This window comes from Pomacea canaliculata, linkage group LG12, assembly GCF_003073045.1.
Source record: "Pomacea canaliculata isolate SZHN2017 linkage group LG12, ASM307304v1, whole genome shotgun sequence".
NCBI classification, from domain to species: Eukaryota; Metazoa; Mollusca; class Gastropoda; order Architaenioglossa; family Ampullariidae; genus Pomacea; species Pomacea canaliculata.
Genome location: NC_037601.1, coordinates 2,186,685 through 2,207,310, shown reverse-complemented (window position 1 = coordinate 2,207,310; position 20,626 = coordinate 2,186,685). Strand labels below are relative to the sequence as shown.

At 38.0% G+C, this 20,626-nt stretch overlaps 1 protein-coding gene across 12 annotated transcripts in view; it reads left to right on the top strand.

The window, feature by feature from the left end:
- Nucleotides 1-20,626, top strand: part of LOC112576575 — a 36,407-nt gene that overhangs the window by 8,700 nt on the left and 7,081 nt on the right. For 9 of the 12 annotated variants that reach the window (XM_025259133.1, XM_025259132.1, XM_025259126.1 and 6 more), the window contains 17 exons: nt 571-623; nt 1,117-1,247; nt 2,545-2,692; nt 3,395-3,581; nt 3,889-3,960; nt 4,312-4,361; nt 5,175-5,338; nt 5,869-5,939; nt 6,540-6,604; nt 8,028-8,098; nt 9,674-9,750; nt 9,935-10,052; nt 10,246-10,343; nt 10,483-10,554; nt 12,213-12,319; nt 14,671-14,743; nt 14,994-15,086. In XM_025259133.1, coding sequence (XP_025114918.1) covers nt 571-623; nt 1,117-1,247; nt 2,545-2,692; nt 3,395-3,581; nt 3,889-3,960; nt 4,312-4,361; nt 5,175-5,338; nt 5,869-5,939; nt 6,540-6,604; nt 8,028-8,098; nt 9,674-9,750; nt 9,935-10,052; nt 10,246-10,343; nt 10,483-10,554; nt 12,213-12,319; nt 14,671-14,743; nt 14,994-15,086 — 1,650 coding nt within the window. Of the gene's footprint in view, nt 1-570; nt 624-1,116; nt 1,248-2,544; nt 2,693-3,394; nt 3,582-3,888; nt 3,961-4,311; nt 4,362-5,174; nt 5,339-5,868; nt 5,940-6,539; nt 6,605-8,027; nt 8,099-9,673; nt 9,751-9,934; nt 10,053-10,245; nt 10,344-10,482; nt 10,555-12,212; nt 12,320-14,670; nt 14,744-14,993; nt 15,087-15,707; nt 16,366-16,794; nt 16,927-18,059; nt 18,155-20,626 lie in introns of those variants that run through there. The other 3 variants (XR_003101871.1, XR_003101872.1, XM_025259136.1) reach the window with 3 other exon arrangements.

Sequence of the window (20,626 nt, the reverse complement as noted above, 5' to 3'; positions counted from 1 at the left end):
CTTGCATGTTCCTGAGTTGATGCTATGACTGAATGGTGCTGGCATTTGTAGCTTTCTTTTTTTCACACATATATTATGCATACAAGATAATGCAGGCAAAAGAGATGGCTGTCCCCAAGCGTGTTACAACATGTGGTCAGTCAAAGATCATCTTATTACTTGCTGAGTACACCCGGCTACACTGCCAGATAAGAACTCACATAAGTAAAGAACAATTCTTTAGGGTAACATTCCTTCTTTGCCATCATCTTGTTAAATGATAACAGGCCTGAAGTGACATCTCACTGGAATGAGAACACAAGATGTGAGGTTATTATTCTTTAAACTGAAACAGGAATCTGTACATTTCTGTACTTTAATATTCTTCTCTCTCCTCACCTTCATATGAATTAATTACTTTCATATGGTTGCTTTCTATATGATTCAGATCTGTGTTCTTTTTATTTTATTACATGCATAAATTGTAATGTTTTGGTAAAGAATGTTTATTACTTTGTGGATCATCCAGTTTAAGTAAATAATTCTACTTTTAAAATCAAGCAAATGAGTAAATGGGTCATACTATTTCAGAACGGCATGACACTGCAAATAGGGGCAATTTCTCAACCAGGAATGTTTTCACAGTACGTACCCTAATAATTTATTAATATAAAATACACATAAGCTTTATTGTTTTTGAGTTTATGTGTGAATAAGTTGGTAAGTAAGAAGGAGAGAAATAGTGAATATGTAAGGGTGAGTGAATAAGAAAAACAAAGAATGTATGAATGAGAATGAAGAGAGAGACTAGGGTGCAGACAAAATGAGAAAGAAAGAACCAGCATGCTTATGAGTGAAAGGAGAGGAAGCAGTTCGAGAAAGAAAAATAGACTTGAAAAGTAGAATAAATACAGATAATCTGTACCTTCTGTTAGTATACATGTGCTATCCAGGTTACATGTGTGTTTTGAGTTCTCACATTGATTTTTGTAAACATGTATCAACCTCTTTTCAGACGAGTTTGAAAATACTAGTAAAATACTTCAGTAACACTTTATTTTATTATCAAAGTAGTGTATAGCTAACAAAAGCACACTTATGACATGCATATATCTACATATGCTGTGTATTGTGCAGTTTAAGAACAGGCTGCTTGATGTACCCAAGCAGAGACAGGGTAGCTGTGTCAGATGTGATCTTTAATCTGTGGAACGTAGGGGAGGAGGAACAACAGCCACCTGCCAAGTGGAGTTTGTCCTTTGTTGCAGGCAAGTTGATAGCTCATGGATTGTCATTTGCTGCAAGTAATTTTATGGTTAACAGTTTGTCATGTTGGTGTTAAGCTGGTGTTGCATGTCATAGAGTTGTCAAGAGTATCTCTACTGCTGTCTGAATCTCATATTTCAGTGGAACTCAGCGCAACATCCATCACTGTTAGAAATCTTTATTTTCTAATTTCGATACCAGATAATATTATCAGGTGACCCTAGGGTCAGTTAGGGCTAAGGGACTAATGATGATGTCCTGAGCTCCGAGATACAGTAAAACCTCCCTATTGAGATTGGCTAAAATCCACCAAAATCAGGTCATAACTTAGAGGGGTCATAGTTGGGAGATCAACCCATCTGCTTTCATTCCATGAACCACGATTTTGAACACTTACAAATTCAAGTTCATCTATTTAAATGTTGAAATAATGCTTTTAAAATGAATATATCATAATGCTTTCTTTGTCATTTTTGCTTTCACTTGGTCTGTCTTATTCTACCATTGTGTTAAGCTGTATGGAAGATTTTATAGCAAAACGAACTCTCCAGGTGAGATATACATTTGCCATGGCAGACAAAGACGCTTTTTTAAAATGTACTATTTATATTTTTTAGCTTGACTTTTGCAAAATATGGTTATTAAAGCACAATCAACAGATGTATGCTGCTAAAGAGACAGCAATGATCAGAGAGGAGGGCGAGGGGTGGGGCGTCATTTCCATCAAAAAGTGCATGACCATACATCCCATGATCATCACTCACCTCGAATCTCTCCATGTTTATATCTGAATAATTTAACTCTTTTTTCATACTTGAGATGCTTAAAAAAAAACGTTATCTCACCATGGTGGAAATGAATACAAATACTGGAAGAGAATGTAAATATTGTTGGTTAAAAAAAGGAGTTCTTTACCAATAGTAAGACCTTGCTTCCTTTTATTCGTACTGTATTTATCATGTCAAAGTTTTTATGGTATGGATCAGTTGCTTGCCAAACTGCCATTTGAATGTTTTTTTAGTCATGGACACCTGCAGAATGAGTTAAAGACCTGTGCATCACTGAGTTATAACTTAAAGACCTAGTGTATCACTGGGCTAAGTTTAGCAAAACATCAACTGTAAATAAGTGTGATTTCGTCTAATTTGTTACGGAAAGATTTTTTTATAAAGGATTTCCTATCATGGCTGTTATTCCACTTTCTTTTCTGTCTCCTCTTCTCTGCAGAAGTATGTGGATTGTGTACTATCTTTAATGATGCTTCTTTAATCAAAGAACTGACTGAAACTTTGATTGCAGATGGAGAAACATACCTGCTGCAAGTCGAGACTAAAACATCTGGTATTCTTTACCATGAGGCAGACCGAGGAGGCATTGTCTTTGAAACATTCTGCAATGTTACTCTTAATGGCAAGAAAGGCTGTGGGCTGTCTGAGTTCTTTTACAGGTCAGGTTAATAGACTTCAGTGTGCTGTTCCTTTGGGCTCTTAACAAAAATAAAAACTTTGACCTCAATACTATGCGTGCATAGTGTTTCCCACACAAAAAGAGTGTTAATATTCTGATTATTTATCTTACCTTACAAACCCACCTCAGTATAAAATAGTTTTTGTTTACTGAACACTGTTCACTATAGAATACTAATTCCTAAATTCTGCATAAAAGCCTCCTTCAACTTGTGAGGTCCAAGCATTTAAAGTGAAAATAAAAGATATGTAGATTGAAGCACCAAATCAAGGAATAACACTTTTCTCTGTGTTCACTCATCCATTGTAGCCTTGATAATGCATCTCCATGTTCCAACATGTCATTGATGTCTCAGAGAATATCGATCAGCGTTTGAAGGCATGTATCTCATTACAATATATCATTTAAGAATGATATATTGTGTTGTGAAGAAGTAAACCAAGTAATTTTATAAAAACAACTACTTTACATTCAGGTAGGTATTTTGCCAACATAGGTTTGAAGACAGTTCTTTAACCTTTTTGGAATCATCTGAATAGCATACATTCTTGCTGACCTGTAGTACACTTTTTATTTTTAAATCAAAAGCTTTTTAAACTTGTCATGACATAACTGGAGCCTCATTCCCAATGTGGCATTGATTGAACCAGTAAACAAGCAAAAACCACAAATATCTTTGAAGGAACGAGAACAGAAGTGAAGTAAAGATGGACACCACATTACCTTTCATCACTGACCCAGACCCAGGGATTGTGGCCGCCAGTGAAAAAGAGCTTATCCTCACTTTTTCCGCCATGTCCTGCCAGTCAGCAAATCTTGTAGGTGGAAAGGGGTCACAGCTGGCACAGCTAACAAAGCTGACAACACTGGTAGGTTCCGTCATATTTTTGCAGCTTACATTTTTCCACCTTGAGATGCAGTCTTCATTTCTTTGATTGTTACTGGCTGAGACACTTCTGCAAACTATGACTGAGATGGTGATTTCTGGATTTGATTTGTGTGTTGTAGTTTGAGCTTGGGAACCATAAACCTGGTAAGATTATGGTCATTTGTCTTCAATAGACATTATTTTTTGTTTGCTAAAAGTTATGAACTACAAACTACAGATAACTACATTTTAGTGGTATTTCCTTAATTCTCCCAACAAACATAATAATTGGTTTTTATTTGCTTCAGTTACAGGATTCATCAGTGTTAGTGCCCCAAGGATTTTGTGTAACTCTTGCTGCTTTTGAAGAGCAAATGAAAGTAGGTAACATCTTAATAATTAAATTAAGTAACAACTAGAAGTGAAACTTAAATTATATTACAAGCATATGATGAAAAGTATAATATGTTGCAATTGTGAACTCAGGGTGAGGACATTGTCATGACCCAGAATGTAAGCTGTAATTTTTCTGCCCTTTTTAGAGGTTTCTTTTGTTAGATGTTCTTTTTATTAGTTTGCAAGGTACAAAAATAAAGTTTATATATTTTAATACTTTTTTAAATGCAGAAAAACAAAACAAAAAAAAGTCTGAGAACAAATGCTTTTTTATTTTTAAAAACTGGAGCAAATATAATGTATTTTGTATGTGATCCTATGTTATTTCTCTTCAGCACAATAATAGTCTGAAGCAACTTGTAGACACTGTGAATGAGACAGCTGTGTAAGTAAAGTTCTCTCATTTGAACTGCATTTACTCTGAGCAAAACCCTCATTTTTAAGATTTCAAGAATTTTTTTCTTTCACCCTTTGATGGGTATCGATATTTATCATTTAATCTTCCACATTACATACACCGCAAAACCTATGTTGTAAAGTTCTATCCAATATATATATATGCTCACAACCTATGTAACTTTAGATGCAATCTCTCACACATATATACACTCGGACACGCACACACATTCACTGATCAGTTTGTAGCAGCTAAAGCCTTATTTTCTGCCTCATTCATTTGCTCTTTCCCTCATCTAAATCTTTTCAGTCATATCACATGTTGTTGAATATGTAATCAAAGTATATAAAACATGTAATGACAGGATACAATTTTGAGGAATAGTTCTGCCTCACTTGATCACATGCGCATCCACATACGCTTACTCATATCTACTTATATATATTTATACACATACACACCCGCACAATTGCATTTATGTACTTAATTCTTCTAGATCGCATTTCTAAGTAGCGACAATGAGGATCTTTTTACTTCTTAATATGGAATAGAAGTTATAGGCATTCAGATGGTGAACATGCATTGTTTCCTTTGTGCCAGTTCAGTTGTATCTAAGGTAGTTTATGTTCTACAACTAGGGAAGGAACCTCTCCAACAGTTGTTTTTAATTTAAGCTGGAGGCCTACAAATCCAAGGGCTCATAACTACCCTATAAGCAGCCAGATGAGTGTTGTGCACACAGTTCGCTAATTGCATTTGCACACATGCAGCCTGTAATTGTGTGCTGCATTCGTATTTCAGGTCAGATCTCAGCAAGTTGGATGCTGTGTGCATGGAGACAACTGCACTGTTCTCTGAACTTCCCATGTGTGAGCCTGTGATGATGGCAGTACAGACAGGCTTAAGACAGGTCTTTGGTGCAGACTTCCACATTAAAAGGCTTGCAGTTCGCTCTTCAGCTGCTGGTAGGGAGCATCTTGTAGACAATAATAAAAAAAATCTAGTGCTTTTAAGCAATTTTATTTTCTAATATTCTGTAAATTTAGTGATACAGGTCTTTACTCCTTCAAGGACAGTGTAGTCGAAAAATATAAGAATTTAAATATTGTCATCATCCACAATCACCCACATGAACTTGTGCACATGTATAGAGAGAGAGACACAGAGAGAGATGTTTCAGTCAAAAGAACCTCTGCAGGGACTAGAATGGACCGCAGACTAATTTTTCATGTTAACTGCTAGAATAAGGTTTTTGCTAATGGTAGATGTTATTGTTGGTCCACTTCTTATTGTGTAGTACAGTTTATTTGTCCTATGCAGCATATCCTTAAATCCCACTACATCTTGACGCATTTGGTTTCAGTGTTGCAAGATAGCAATGATGCAAGAAAGAGTCATGTAGCAAGATTCTAGATTATCAACACATGATTTAAAGAACTATTTACATGATAAACAACATGGTTTGTAATCATTCTTTGTGATGTACACGGTACAGGTGAAGACAGCATTGAAGCGTCATCAGCAGGACAGATGGACACTTTTCTGGGCATACAAGGAGAAGAAGAGGTACTTGTTTTGATTGTCCAACTTTGTTTATTTTGACGAGGCACATCTTAGCTGAGTGTATTAAGCAGCCTGATTGTTTGAAACATTAGCTTTTTAAAACACAAGGTAGTAAAATAATTTTAAGGACTACTTGTGTACTAATTATTTTACTGATGTTTCATATGTGTAACAGGTAATTCATATTTAGAGAAACTTCAAGGACTGGTGCCGTTTACATTTTTCTCTTACCCAGTTTTGGGGGAGAAGTATCTTGGACTGAGCTTTACCCATTTTTAGAGAAAAAAATTACACCTCCTTAATCATTTAAGTTTGACTAAAGATTTAAATAATTGCCTGTAATTTATATGAAACATGATTAGTTATTAACGCAGTTTAAAACATCAGAGTGCAATGCTTCACATTGAACAATAGATTTACCTCAAGGGCTGTGTATCTGTAGTTAAGTATGGTGTAATATGTGGATGAAAGTATACTCAGTGGACCACTAAGTGCACAGCCCAACATTTTCAGCGGTTTTCTTTGCTCAAGTATCTAGTAATGTATCACTGAATTCTGAGACAGGAAGCAGTTTCTGTCACTTCTAAGCTGTGCATGTTACAGATTTTTAGCGCAGCGAAAAAATGCTGGGCTTCTGCATACTCATACCAGGCTGTGGAATATAGAAGGTAAATACTTCTCCATATTTTTGTATTTCTGGTCTTTTTCACTGGGCCTCACCACATTTGTGGAATCAGTTTAATGTCATGCTCTGTGTATGTGTGTGTTTTCACATACTTAATGCAAACTGGGGCACATCAGTGGCAGATGTTAGAGTTGACCATCATCATCATCCTTGACTGGTACTAGCAGATCACCAGTGAAGCTAGACTGCCAGTATCAGTTGTTGGAGGGACCTGGCTAGACATAGCAGCTGACAGGGCTTACCACTTAGGTCAGTCATGAGCAAGCTCCACAAGGAACAACCAGTCTTTTCCTTTACAGGCACAGAATAAATCGCTAACAAACAAACTGTCAGTCATTTTGTGAGGACTTGAAATTCACTGTTGCATACCGTCAGGTCAATATTTCAGCAAAGTTTGAGTTACATCGCCCCCAAATCCCCAGCCCCACCCACAGTTGCCAGTGGAGATTATTGTGTGGTGGTTGTGAAGACTTTCGTGCACGATGTTTTCCAGGAAGATATGTTGAACAGCACCAGTGACAGGGGCGTATCCTTGAGGATAGCCCATTGTTATCTGAAAGAAGTCTCCCTCTTGGTCGTTGAGTAGTACTACGCTTTTTGAGCTGTTGCATAGCGCTTCAGTGATTTGAACAAGGCTCTCTTTGATGTTGAACTTTTTGCATAACTTACCAGACTGTCAAATACCTTTTTGAAGTTGAAGTTATGGTGGAGATAGCTCTGGTGTTGTCGATGTTTGTCTATCAGGGCGTGGCAGACGGAGATAAGTTCAACTGTGCTCCTGTGTGAAGTCAGCCAGCTTATCTGCTAGCAACTCCCTGGCTGGAGTGCTGAGGAGATTTTGGATTGCCACCTTTTTGGGTGGGTGATTAGGCTTAGATGCTGGAGTTTGATGCTTCCTTTTTTTGGAAGAGTATGAAATTTGACTGCATCAATTCATTGGGCTACCTTTTGCTTTCCTAGACCCTTTGACACAGAGTGGTAAGGACCTGTACTGTTTCTTCCCTACCATGCTTGAACAACTCATCTGGGACATCGTCAACCCCAACATGTTGAATTTTGGGCTTTGGTCTTCATATTGTGCAAGAAAATCGTTTTTACAGTACATTTATTGTTGGGAGCCATGCGCTGTCATCAGCTAGTAATTTCAGCAAGGTTTTTGAAAAAAAAAATCTTTCAGAAACTGACGATTGTCCTCTGTTCAGTTTCCATACAAAGTTTATGTGTGTCTATAGTTTCAAGGTAACACATAAGAGAGAGAGTGTGTGTGTGTATTCTGTTGACACATTTGGTCTAAAACATCAAGCACAGCAATTAAACAAGTATTGTCCCCATGGAAGTGCTAACACTACATCAAACTGCAGGCAGTGTGTGTGCACACGTACATTTGTCATTTCCCATGTTCTCAGACAGCATGGACAGCCAGTAAGGACACCAGTAGGTGTCGTCATTCAGGAAATGGCACCAGCAGAAGCTGCAGGTTGGAATTCTGTGCATTGTGTCTCTTCTCAGCTTTTGCATTGTGCTGCCAATTTTTTCACGGCTTCTGCTCCCTGCTAAATGAGTTTTAGTGACTTCTTAGTTTCATAGAATAAGATTTTTGTGCGTGTGTGTATTTGTGGCGGGTTTGTTTGGTCTTCAAACCTATGCACATCCATGCTGCTTTTCTAATCCTCACCAAAAGTGGTAGGAATATTTCTGTTGATTATGATTTAGTCATGAATTTTGATTGGTTGGTGTATGTTACTGTACCTTTACCAGACACAATAAAGATGGACAACATAATAATTCAAGATGATACCAATGACCTTAAACAAATTTCTTATTGGCTACGCCTAAGCCTATTTCAGAATAAGCTTCAAGAATAACAACCATTATCATTACTATCTTTTTTACCATCATCCTATTAGATCAGAGATTTAAGGAGAAATTATTCTATAGCACAATAATGTAAGTTGTACAACAACAACCAACAAAACATCATCATTATCTTCACTTGAAATATGTAAATAAAACTTGGGGAAGAGACCACCTAGAGTACTGATGTTTTATTGGTTCACTACGCTGACAACGTGTGTGAATAAGTTTAAAGTGGTAGACTGAAAGTTGACAACAAAATCATAGCTGTAAGGGTTAGTGCAGCAAATGCTCTCATTGTCCTCCCTTTGTCTGCTATTCTACTTTGTCAACACAACCAGTCTGCATGCTGCATGAGGTATAGCAGTGTGCACTTACTGCTTGGCTTGAAGCTGATCTTGCATTTTGACACTTACTTTTTATAATGACTTTACTTCAGACGGAGGAACACATGGCTATTTGACCACAATTTGAATAAACAATAGAGTCATTTAGATTGTGCAAGGCATTTAGCCATGGCTGGTCAGAAAGTAGTCCAGCAAAACTTCAGCATTTCTTGAAGCTCTCAGCCTGGTGAAAGATCACCAGGCCACAGATGCAAACCAGGGTCAAAGCATAAAACACCCAAGGATATTTTGTCACTGAGGTCAGCCAGATGAGGGATTGTGGGAAGATGATTGTATCTCAAGAATAGAAGTTGATTATCTTAAACTGATCGTTACCCATTCATTAGAAAACATCACCACGCACAGAAAGAAGTTAACAATACGGACATCATGTTAATTATGTGTGTATATACATATATTACATCAATTTTGACCTCCTTCTGTGCTTGGTAATGTTTGTAGTCAGGTATCTTGATAATGGAAGGGGTATATTCAACCAGATTTGGGAAAATAGTATTTGCACTCAGAAGAAAATAGCCCTTAACTAATGTTCATGGCTGACAAAAATAGATTTTCTTCGTTACTTTGCCACTTTTTAAGCATAGTTGATAGATGTGTGCTGTTCCTGCTGATTTTATTTTGATTCCCATTTCATACAAAATCTTAATGTCTAATCTTTTTTTATGTATTTATTGACATGCATTATTTAATGCATGATCTTGCATCTTTGATGATGTGCTTTTATTTAATGTCTTGTCATTCTACATGTTTGATGGCGTGCCTTATTTATTATCTGATCTGACATGTTTCAGGGGTCATGTTTACATCGGATCCAGTGACAGGGAACTCAAGTTACATCATCATTGATGCAAATTATGGCCTAGGCGAGGTATGGCTAGAGTTATTACTCATCTTAGAAAGAAAAAAAATTTAAACCTAAACCAAAACTGTGAGATGAAGGCTACTTTTTCAAATCTGAACAGGTCCAAGTCAAAGTACAGTGCATAAGCCATGGCAGAGTTTTTTGTTATTTAAAAATTATAAAAAGTGTCACTGTTTCTATTTTTTTCTAGTCAGTCGTGTCAGGAAAATGTGAACCTGATACCATTACAGTGCAGAGAAACTGGGATGGGATGTTGAGCATTAAGACAGTAAAAACAGGGAAAAAGTCAACAAAAATAACCGTGACAGGTAAAATATACTTTCATTATGTTTCTTTGTCTCACGAAATATGTTCCTTGAAAATGAGCTAATACCATCTTTTTAAGAAAATGTGGCTTCTAAAACAGACTGCCAGACTGCACTTGAGAAATGTTAATTCTATATATAAGCAAATACATACAGTATCTGCTATTTTGTATAACTGAGGCTACTTCTGAAACAGATGAAGGTATCAAAGAAGAGGAGGTAACTGGAAATGAGAAAAATAAATTGTGCCTTCAAGACAGTGTCATCATCTGGTTGGCCAGAGTTGGGATACAGGTATGTCATGTTTGAAAATTGGGATGTGTGCATGTGTGCACAATTTTTAGATGTGTTCATGTCATCATGCAAATTAAGAAGTCACTGGACTTATGAAAATATGGAATTTATTTACAACAAAGTTAATTATATTTTTCAGATAGAGAAATACTTTGGGTCAGCTCGAGACATTGAATGGGCATATGGAGGTGGAAAAATCTTCCTTCTTCAGGTTATCTAACACTTTATATTTATAACTGTTTGTGTTGTTTAAATCATTAAAGCACACTTTTGCAGTGTGATTTACTTTCACCAGACATGAATAGTACTGAATGAAAGAGAACCTCTTAGATCAGGGGTGGGCAATTAATTTTCCCAAGGGGCGGGATGAGAAACTGGAATGGTTCTAGAGGGCCGGACTAATATAGTTAACTCAGTTTTACCCAATACTGTATATATATATAGTATATATACTGGTGGGCGGCCAGCAGGCGGGCCGGTCAGAGACAGGAGGCGGGCCGGATCCGGCCCGCTGGCCGGCGTTTGCCCAGGTCTGTCTTAGATGATTCATTTTGTAGGGCCTAGAATGCTGACAGTGCTTAGATGTGTGTCACCAAAAATGTACCATCTGCTATTTGTACTTCACTGTACTATGCAGTATTACTATCTCTTGTTGCCTCAGCCATCACTCTCTCCATACACTCTCAACTCTCTCTCCATACACTCTCCACTCTCTCTCCACACACTCTTTCTCTTCCTTCCTGTTTCTACCTGAATGCAGGCCCTCTGTGTTTGTGGCAATCCTTCCCTGATGGTTGGGGTCATGGTGCTGGAAGCTTCAGTCATCAGAGACAAATAGCATGTTCACAAAAGACAGTCTCATCACATTGTTGAACTCTTCACTGGTGATGCCTCATCTGCCCATATGTCATGTCCTCTGCACTCAGTTTGCTGTCCAAATCATCGTGCTTAAATCATCCCCCCTCCTCTCTCCACATGAATACACATCCATGCGAACAAGGGAGGCCATTGGCTAGCCACACGGAACTGCCCATCCCTTCCCCCTCCTAAGAGCAAGAAATAACAACTGGAATAAGTAACACCAACCATCATCTGTAGCAGTCGCATAACCAACCTTTACCCCTCCCTCATAACTCTTTTCGTCTCTTTCTCTTACTTACTTGAGTTCTCCATCCCATTACAAAGTGAAATCACCTATAGGTGGAAGCACTTCTTCCCTTAACAACAGCAAAAGGTCTAACGGGAAACTGTCTGAGATGAGAGGAAGAAAACTCTATGAGAATACATCATGTATTGCATCATGGTCACCAGCATTTTAGCTATGGTGCAGAAATGCAGTGGAACTCTCCTTTAAAATCCACCATTTACCCATCATTTGAGTCATTTAAACGTATATTAAAAGCATGTCTTTTGCTGAGCACTCCTCCTAAGCACAGTCCACTTACTGCTATTAACCCATTCTGTCTTCCTTTTTCTCTTTTTTTTTTATCTCTTGTTTAGTTTGTCCTGCTGGTGTCCCTTTGTTAATTATTTTAGAACCAGGTCTTCATCGCTACTATCCATATGAGTCTTCACTGTCTTTTATACTTCATCCTCTTCGTTGTCTTTCTGTTCCTTCATGTACTGCATATTGACCTAGATTTTGTATCTAAGCATTATGTGCCTGTTCCTATGTGAGCATGATTCTGCACTATGTAAATTGCACATGTATTATTATTGTATCATTACCAAATTATAATACAAATAATATTACATGCTGTTGAATGCAAGAAAATCAATCATTCCATATTATCTCCTGTTAATTGCTTTAAGGCAAAACAGCCGCTATTCCACTTTTCAGCTTTTGTGATGGTTTTTTCTTTCTTTCAGTCACGACCAATTACAACTTCAAATCAAGAAACAGAAGAAGAACTGATTCATGAGTTTGACAGCCCTCTGAATATTAAACATCACTGGGTCACTACTGCCAATGTCGGGTGAGGCCTTGAAAATTCATACCTTCTATAGGACATGAAACCAGAAAAATGTCAGTTTTAAGGATGAAAGCATGAAGCAGAGTAACCACCTATTTAACATTCTTCTTCTCATTTTCATCCCTTAACCGGTACCCAGGGTTCCAGTCATAGGGGAGACATAACAGGACAGCAGAATGGAACTTATGCCAGGGGGGGCCAGTCATGCACCCACATGAGAATCTCCCGAAGTAGATAGCCGGTCAACTCCTTCACCCAGGTTTTCTTTTGCTTTCCACAACATCATTGTGTTAATCTCCATTCCATATGTGCTTGCACTGGTGGGAAGTTTTTCAGTGAGATCTGTTACTCACTGTTTCTGCCCACCATCAGATCAAATCATTAGCGAAGTGGAAGTTGCATAGTGGCCTATTATCGGTGGACATGGAGATATGATGCTCCTTGAGTATATCACACAGGTAGTTGTTACACAACAGAGGGCACCCCTGGAGTACATTCATGGGAAAGAGCTTACCCACTCGGTTGTTAAAGAGTACTGAGCTCCTTGAGCTATTGCACAGTGCCTTGATGGTGTGTATAAAACCTTCCTTTCACTCTGAATGTCCTTCACACTGAATGTTCCATAGCACCTTGTGCCACACTCAGTCTAAAGCCTTTTTGAACTCAATAAAGTTTTACTAGAGGTCTTTGCAAAGATGGAGGTGCAGATGAAGATGTTAGAAGCCAAATGAACAAATCCAGGCTTTCATTCCACACCCTGCGACCCATCTGGAACTCCAAGGCTTTATCTCTACACACCAAGATCTGCATCTTCAATGCAAATGTAAAGTCAGTCCTTTTATATGGATCTGAGACATGGCGTGTGACAAACACCATCACCAACAAGATTCAGACATTCGTCAACAGATGTCTGCGCCACATCCTCAACATCAGATGGCCCGAGAAGATCTCCATTACAGACCTGTGGGAGAGAACCAACCAAAAACCTGCCAGCCAAGACATCAAGAAGTGGAAGTGGGGCTGGATCGGTGACACTTTGCGAAAGCCAGCTGACAATTTAATGAGACAAGCTGTAGGCTGGAACCCACAGGAGATGCACAGGGTTGGGAGACCCAGACAGACATGGAGGAGATCAGTCCACAGAGAGGCGGAGGCATCTGGCATAACATGGTCCCAACTGGAAAGGGGCGCCCAGAACTGGATCCGATGGCATGGTGTAGTTGCGGCCTATGCTCCACTGGAGGTGATAAGAAGAAGAAAAGATCCTTGCCATTCTGCAGGTACTTTTTGACGAGGACTTGTCTGTTGAACAATGCTTCTGCCACCCTAGAATCCAGCCTGTTCATCCACTAGCAGCTTCTCTGGGGACTAATTAGGCTTATAGTTTGATAGTCCATGCACTGCCTTATCTTTCCCTTCAGTGACTGTGTCCAGTCTTGTGGCCATTGCTTGGTTGCCCAGATTTTCCAACACAATGTGGTAAGAGCCCTCACTGTCTCTTCCCTACCACCTTTGATCAAGTCTGCAGGGACATTTTTCATCCCTGGCGACTTTCCTCCCTTTGGGTTCCAAATAACCTGCTTGACCTCTTCCTATGAGACTTGCAGGTCCTCTGGGTCATTTCCTGGTTTTCTTGAACGATGTTTGGGTTGGTCATCAACAGGAAGTTGTAAAGCTTGTTGCAGTACTCCATCCAGTGGTCTAAGACTACTTTGTCATCCTAGAGCAGACAACCCTTGCTGTCCATAGTTGCAGGCTATTTCTGCTGGCCCTGGTGAGGGTTTTTAGCAGGCGGAAGGCCTTGCAGTTGTTGTCTAAGCCATTCCTTCATCAGTCTCACTGCATCTGTCCTCAATTTAGGTTTTTCTGACTGTATTCGTGCTTATCTTGCAGTGTACCAGTTTTTTTTCAGCTTGTCACTCTTTAGGGTCCAACGACAGCTGCAAAGGTTGAGCACTTCTTTTATGACCCAGGGCTGTGTCTTTGCCTTGGGACACCTGAGAACCTTTTAGGCCAAGGTCAAGAGCACCACCTTGATGTGGCTTGAGAGGATATCCATATCACAGTCAGTCAGGTTCAGAATTTGTGAATTTCCCACTGACTTATGCCTGAAAGAGCTCAGCAACATTGGGGTCTTGTTAAAGTGGGCTGCAACTGATCCAGCATGTTATTCGGATTACTGTGTACCATTGCCTTGTAGTAAGTTGTAGTCACACGTGTATTTCATTTTCATGCAGAAAGCCTTGATGTCAATTATTTACAGTCAATTTCGCTATTTATCCAAGACTAAAAGACTGTTTTCAGGTTCACCAACAATCCTTTAATCAACATTCATGCTGCACTGTTTGTTGCAGTGAAATGATGCCAGGGGCAGCCACTCCTCTCACTCTGTCAACGTTTTTAAGAGCTATAAACATGGGTGTACAGGTAATATATATTTCTGCATCATCCACATAGTATTTCAACACATTGCCTTTCACTTCCATGATGCCTTTGATGTTTAGTTTCATCCTAATTTGCTAGATTCAGCCTACCACATGGTAAGATTGCTAGAGAAAAAAACATTCCAGAAAAGGCATCTTTTTATTTATTTGCTTTTTTATTGTTATTTGTATTATTTTTCTGTGATTCTTTCAAAGGAAAATGCCTGTACTTTAAGCATGTTCCATGATTGCAGATGTTAAATCATAAACAGGGTTCCCGACTGCTGGTAATTGATCATCCCAATGGGGTCTTATCCTATGGAAACAATCTCTTTTTGTCTATTCTGGTCAGTGTCTTATTGCTTACAAGATACAGCAGCAGTCAGATTAAATATTTACTGTAATTAAAACTTGGTCTTTCTTACAAGATCACAACTTATTTATGTTGCTAATTTATGTACTAGAGAAGAATTATAATTAAAGAATAATTTGCGTCAATCATGTTCTGAGATGTATCATAATTTTATTTTTGTACTTTTGAGTCATACACATATCTTGGGGTTCATCTATATGATTCCATGTATTACACTTTTTTACACACTTGTATTTAACTCACAATGTTTGTTTGTTGTTGTCTTTCTGGTTCTGATTTTTCACCCACTTTCCATTGTCCTAGAGGTTTGAAATTTTCACTAGTGTTTTAAAAATTTTTTTTTACTTATGTTTTGCTAACAAACCGTAAGTTCAAAATGGCTTATATGCATGAAGAACCCTCCCAGAATTTGAAGATATCATGAAATCAGATTAGTGCATTCAGTATTTCTTACTGGCATAAATGCAGCAATAATCGCTCTCAGTTATTTAGGTTATTAAATTATATTCCTGTTACCACATCAGAAACTGAAGCAGATTTAGAATAAAATTTCAAATGTAACCTTATGGTGTTTTTTGTTATGTGTTCTTTGCAGGAATGTGCTCTTAATTGTGTGGCAGTTACTGGTTCAAAAATGGAAGCATTGCAGGTAAGCATTTTGGGTGAAGTCGGGATGATCTGCCTATCACAACTGTGAAAGAGTACTTCGGCAAAACTCCACCTGGTTCCATAAGGCGCTGGCTAAATGGCGTTAAAATGATGAAGGTGAGATGAAGAGCTATCATGTTATCTTTTAAGCAGGATTTTCAGTGGAAATCCTTACAGGCCACACCTGTGAGATAAAAGGTTGAATAAACTTCAGTAGCAATCTGTGAAAGGTCGAAGTTTATTTGCTAAAATTATTAGTAGAATTTTCCATCTAAATCTATTTAAATATGTGTTGATGGGTACAGACAGCTACTGTGCTGAATAACATACCTGTCTTTTTATACATAAGTGCATACGGGTCTTTTATACATACAGTAATACCTCAGTTTTTGTTGACTTTGGTTATCATCAGTTTCAGTTTACATTAATTTAAATTTTTGCCCATGAAAGATTTGTCTCGGTATTTGTCAGTTGCCTTGGATTTCGCTGGCATGCCTGCATGACCTTACTGCCAAGTTTCTGAAAACAAAAGTCAACCCACACATTCTTCTGCTCAGTGTGGCATTGTTTTTCATTGTGTATCACCCTGCGCATCAACCAAACTATTGCATTGCTTTCCAGTGTTTTTGTGGGTTTTTTAAATTGATTGCGATTGCTAATACTGAGAAAACATGTGATTACTTTGTATACAGCATTTAGTGTAATTTCTTATTGTTTGTAGTATTTAACACTATATTTTATTCTCTGTAAAATATACTTTTGGTTATGTATTTTGAAGTTGCTAGAAAGAATTAATTGGATTTACATTGATTAATATGGAAATAATTGCCTCGTTTTTTGTCGGTTTCGAATTTCGCTGATTGTTTTTGGACAGATTATTGATGAAAACCAAGGTATCACTGTACTTATCTTTTATATGTTAATTTTATACATCTCTTTTTAATGTACTTATCTTTTATATGTTAATTTTATTCATCTCTTTTTAATGTACTTATCTTTAACACTAAAGCATATGTTTTTAATTTTAATTGTAGTTCCTGAACAAAGCTGGCCATGCAATGAAAAATTGGGAGGAGAGACTCCATACTTACAAGCTGTATAGAGACGGTATGACTGCATCTACTTTATATCAGGAAATCGATGACCACCTGCAGGACTACGATGACGTAAGTGACAGAAAATTCTTAGCGACTTCATCCGAGATTTTAATAAGTTTTGCTCACCAGTCCAAACAAATGCAGTCTTTTGCAGATGACACTCAACTCAACTCTTCTGTCTTATCTCAGATAGCGAACATTGCTTAATTTTGATAAGATATGCTCTACTGATTCACTAAGCTGGTCAAGGCTTACAGCTTGGACCAAAAGGTAATATTACAAATAGGATGGCAGTTCTAAGTTCATTAGCCTTAAAATTAAACATTTTGAGGAGTTCGCACACTGTTGGAACAGTAGACAGAGATGTTGATTATCAGCAATTGCCATTAAAATGTGTTGAGACACCCAGCATGAAGAACCATGGGCAATGGGTCAAAACAAGTTTTGACAGTGATCTCTTAGTGATCAGTTTCTGCATGTAATCAATGGTGAGTGGTTAAAAGCATATCAAACGTGATCCAGAGAAGGCAGGGAGAGGGAAAATGAGATAAAAGAAGCGGTGTCTAGCTGAGACTTCATGCTGCTGGCTTTCTCAAAGAAAAATCTCAGACATGACTTTAAGGTTATACTGGTTGGCAAAGGGGAAGACTTGATGAAGCCAAGAAGTTCTGTGGTAGAGGAGACCATTAGAATGTGATCCTCAAATATTTAGTTTTGGCCTGGTGATGATGCTCTTGAACCAGCGATTTTCTCTCACTAAAGATTCTGACAATGAAATTCAAGACCAGACTTTCATGCTCAGTCTGCTTTTAGAACTTCAAGCTGATCTCCTGAGAGAATCAAGGATCTGGTGGTCAGTCCAGAGCAAGAGGAGACAGAGAATGATCAAGAAGCTGGCACAGAGTCATTGCAAAGTGAGAGACAGAGTCAGATAAAGCATCCTTTCTGACCAAGCAGCAGAGCACCTTTGTCAGCAAACAGACCAATGTCAGATTCACAAATGCAGAAGAAGTGGCCGTGGAGAAGTGTAGACACAGCAAAAACTCACGGAAGTAATAAAAACAAAACATTTGATCTGTCATTTCCAAAGATCAGTAGAATCAGACACATGAAGCACAAGAATTTACATAGCAAGACAAACTGAGCAACTTGTTGGTAAATCAGAAATAATGGTTTATTTTAATTTGATTTTTTATAAATAGATGTGGCATTGGTCAATAGCCAACAGCGCAAGGTCAGGCTCCTGGTCAGTCGTTCTTCTATCTTTGCTTTCACAGGGCAGCAATGGGTAAGAAATGGGTTCTTTATTTTCACTGGTTGTTCCATGTAATTCATTTCTGTGAATGTCTTTGTTACTGCAATACTCTGTATTTTTAAGCTTTATCTAGGAGCCGTGGAAGACTTTACTATTGTATTGATAATAACACAGTTCAGAAACAAGACAAAAAAGAGACACTTGTCACCTTTTGATGTCACTGGTTAGTCATTATGACAGAGGGAGGTTAAAACATAATACTTTATTAACAACATCAATATATATATAATCCATATATCAAAATGGTTGTTTCATTATGTGTAACCCAGAGTAAATCAGAGGCACCAAAGATCATCATATTATCATCATGCATGGGCTTTGCAACCTGCTAGGGGATATAGAATTTATTCAAAGGGATGCAGCATAATAAAAACTGCTGCTAATCATGCTCTCTGACCAGTGCTGTAACCCATTTGGCTTCAGCTGCACCAACCAGCTTCTACCCCCATACATGTGTTCTACCTGATGTGATATCCATCTCTATCGCACAGTCTCATTCCTACTCCCCGCCCCTTCTCTCCACCCATACTTGTGTTGTAAAGCATATTGAGTTCACCTATAATGTTTGAGAATGTGCTATAAGTAAAGTATTACTATTGATTAAAATAATATAAATAGTAAATTGTTCACTCAAGTGTTAAATGCTATAATTTTATACTTGTATGAGACATATATATGCAGTGATCCTTAAAACATTGAAAGATGCAGAATAGAATCTTGCAGCTTCATCTTGGCCTGCAGTGGGAGATGGTAAAAGCACAGAAAGGTGATTGATGATGGGATGTGTGAGTAGTAGATTGTTGTCAGTCCATTTAGCCTCTTGATGGCAGTGAAGGACGTTGTGGGAGTTTTTAAGACATATCTATTATGCAATGTCTGTCAATATTTGATGAAAAGATTCTTTTTTGCATTGCTAAATACATTCCCTGTAATAAAAAGTGAAGAATGAAGAGGTTTTTTTCAGATGTGAAACAACACATGGTTTAATGAGTGACATAGCTTGCTCTTGTCTCAGTGCAGCAATGTTTATAGCGCAGAGGTTCCCGTGCATGCAGGTGTGTATGATATGCTACTTTCAATCTTTCTTTGCTTTTTTTTTTATGCATTCCGTCAAGACTTTTTTTCTTTTTCATTAGTTATTGGGTAAGTGGTTGGGTGCGCAATGCATGTGTTGATGCCTATCAGTTATATCAGGCATGTAGACTTATGTGTGTGTGTTTGATGTGATGCGTGTGGTGCTGAACCTCTGCTGTAATACTGTTTTGCAAATATTGTTGATGATGTCACAGTTGTATGTGTGATTGGCATGGATAGCTGTCTCTCAATTGTGAGAAAATATGTTTGATAGCTCCTCACAGATTAGCAATAACTGTAGGTTTATTATGTCATCTAACGATATCCCATGATATCAAATCTACGACTTTTTGTGTGTTCTCTCCTTCGGTGATAGTGAATGGACCTGTGATACATAATTACAAGACATTATTCAAGAATTTTAACAGTAAGCTCCCAATACTGGATAGTTTCATATTCAAGAAAAACAAAGCAAAACATATAGAAACAGTTGTATTATGAATTTTTTTAGTTAATCAATTTTAACATTGCAGGCAACTGGCATAAGACAAATAGTAGACGATAGGCTGAAAGAAATTTCTTACTGCATAATAGGTATAAGGTTTTATGCATCAGAGTTTAATGTTACTGTTGTGTATATTTTTCTAGAATGTTAATAAGCCGACAATTTTTACGATATGTTACACTAATTGGTATGACTACTCTGTGGACAAGATAATAATAATATCACCGGGGTACCAGCCCTATCACGACTTCAAGCCTTTACAGGTCACAGTAAACCACAGTCAACAATGACAAATGAATCAAAATGAAGACTGAGCATGTAGCTTCACAAAAATAAGGTGACAACAACAATGCGTATGGATTTTAGTAGTGACCACATACAACACACATTCACTGCAGCCAGCAAGCACACAAATCCGGAAGTAAAGAAACACGTTTAGCCAGTACATCCCACAGAAAGTATTAGTCACTTCTGGATCGACCAATTAGCCTCCACAACACACTAAAATCCACGGTCAACAAAGCAAGAAACGAAAACATCATGCACCCATTTGGTTCCCATTCAAAAGCAGCACAGCCACCAACATGGGACCGCTCAAATGAAACAGCACAAATGTTCAAAAAACACGCCCAAACCAATCAAGCACAAAGAAGAAATCATAAGACAAAATAGGACAGAGAGCAAACCTTTGCAGAAATCACTGCTCATGAAAATGTTCAATGTACTACAATCTTGCTCTAACACAACATAGGTTTTAGGAATGCATTCACTGATGAAAGTGAGAAGTACCTAACTGGAAAAAAAGAAATTTCTGCAACGCCCAGGGAACAGATTGTGCAGAGTATGAAATAGATCTGTATCATGTTTAATATGAA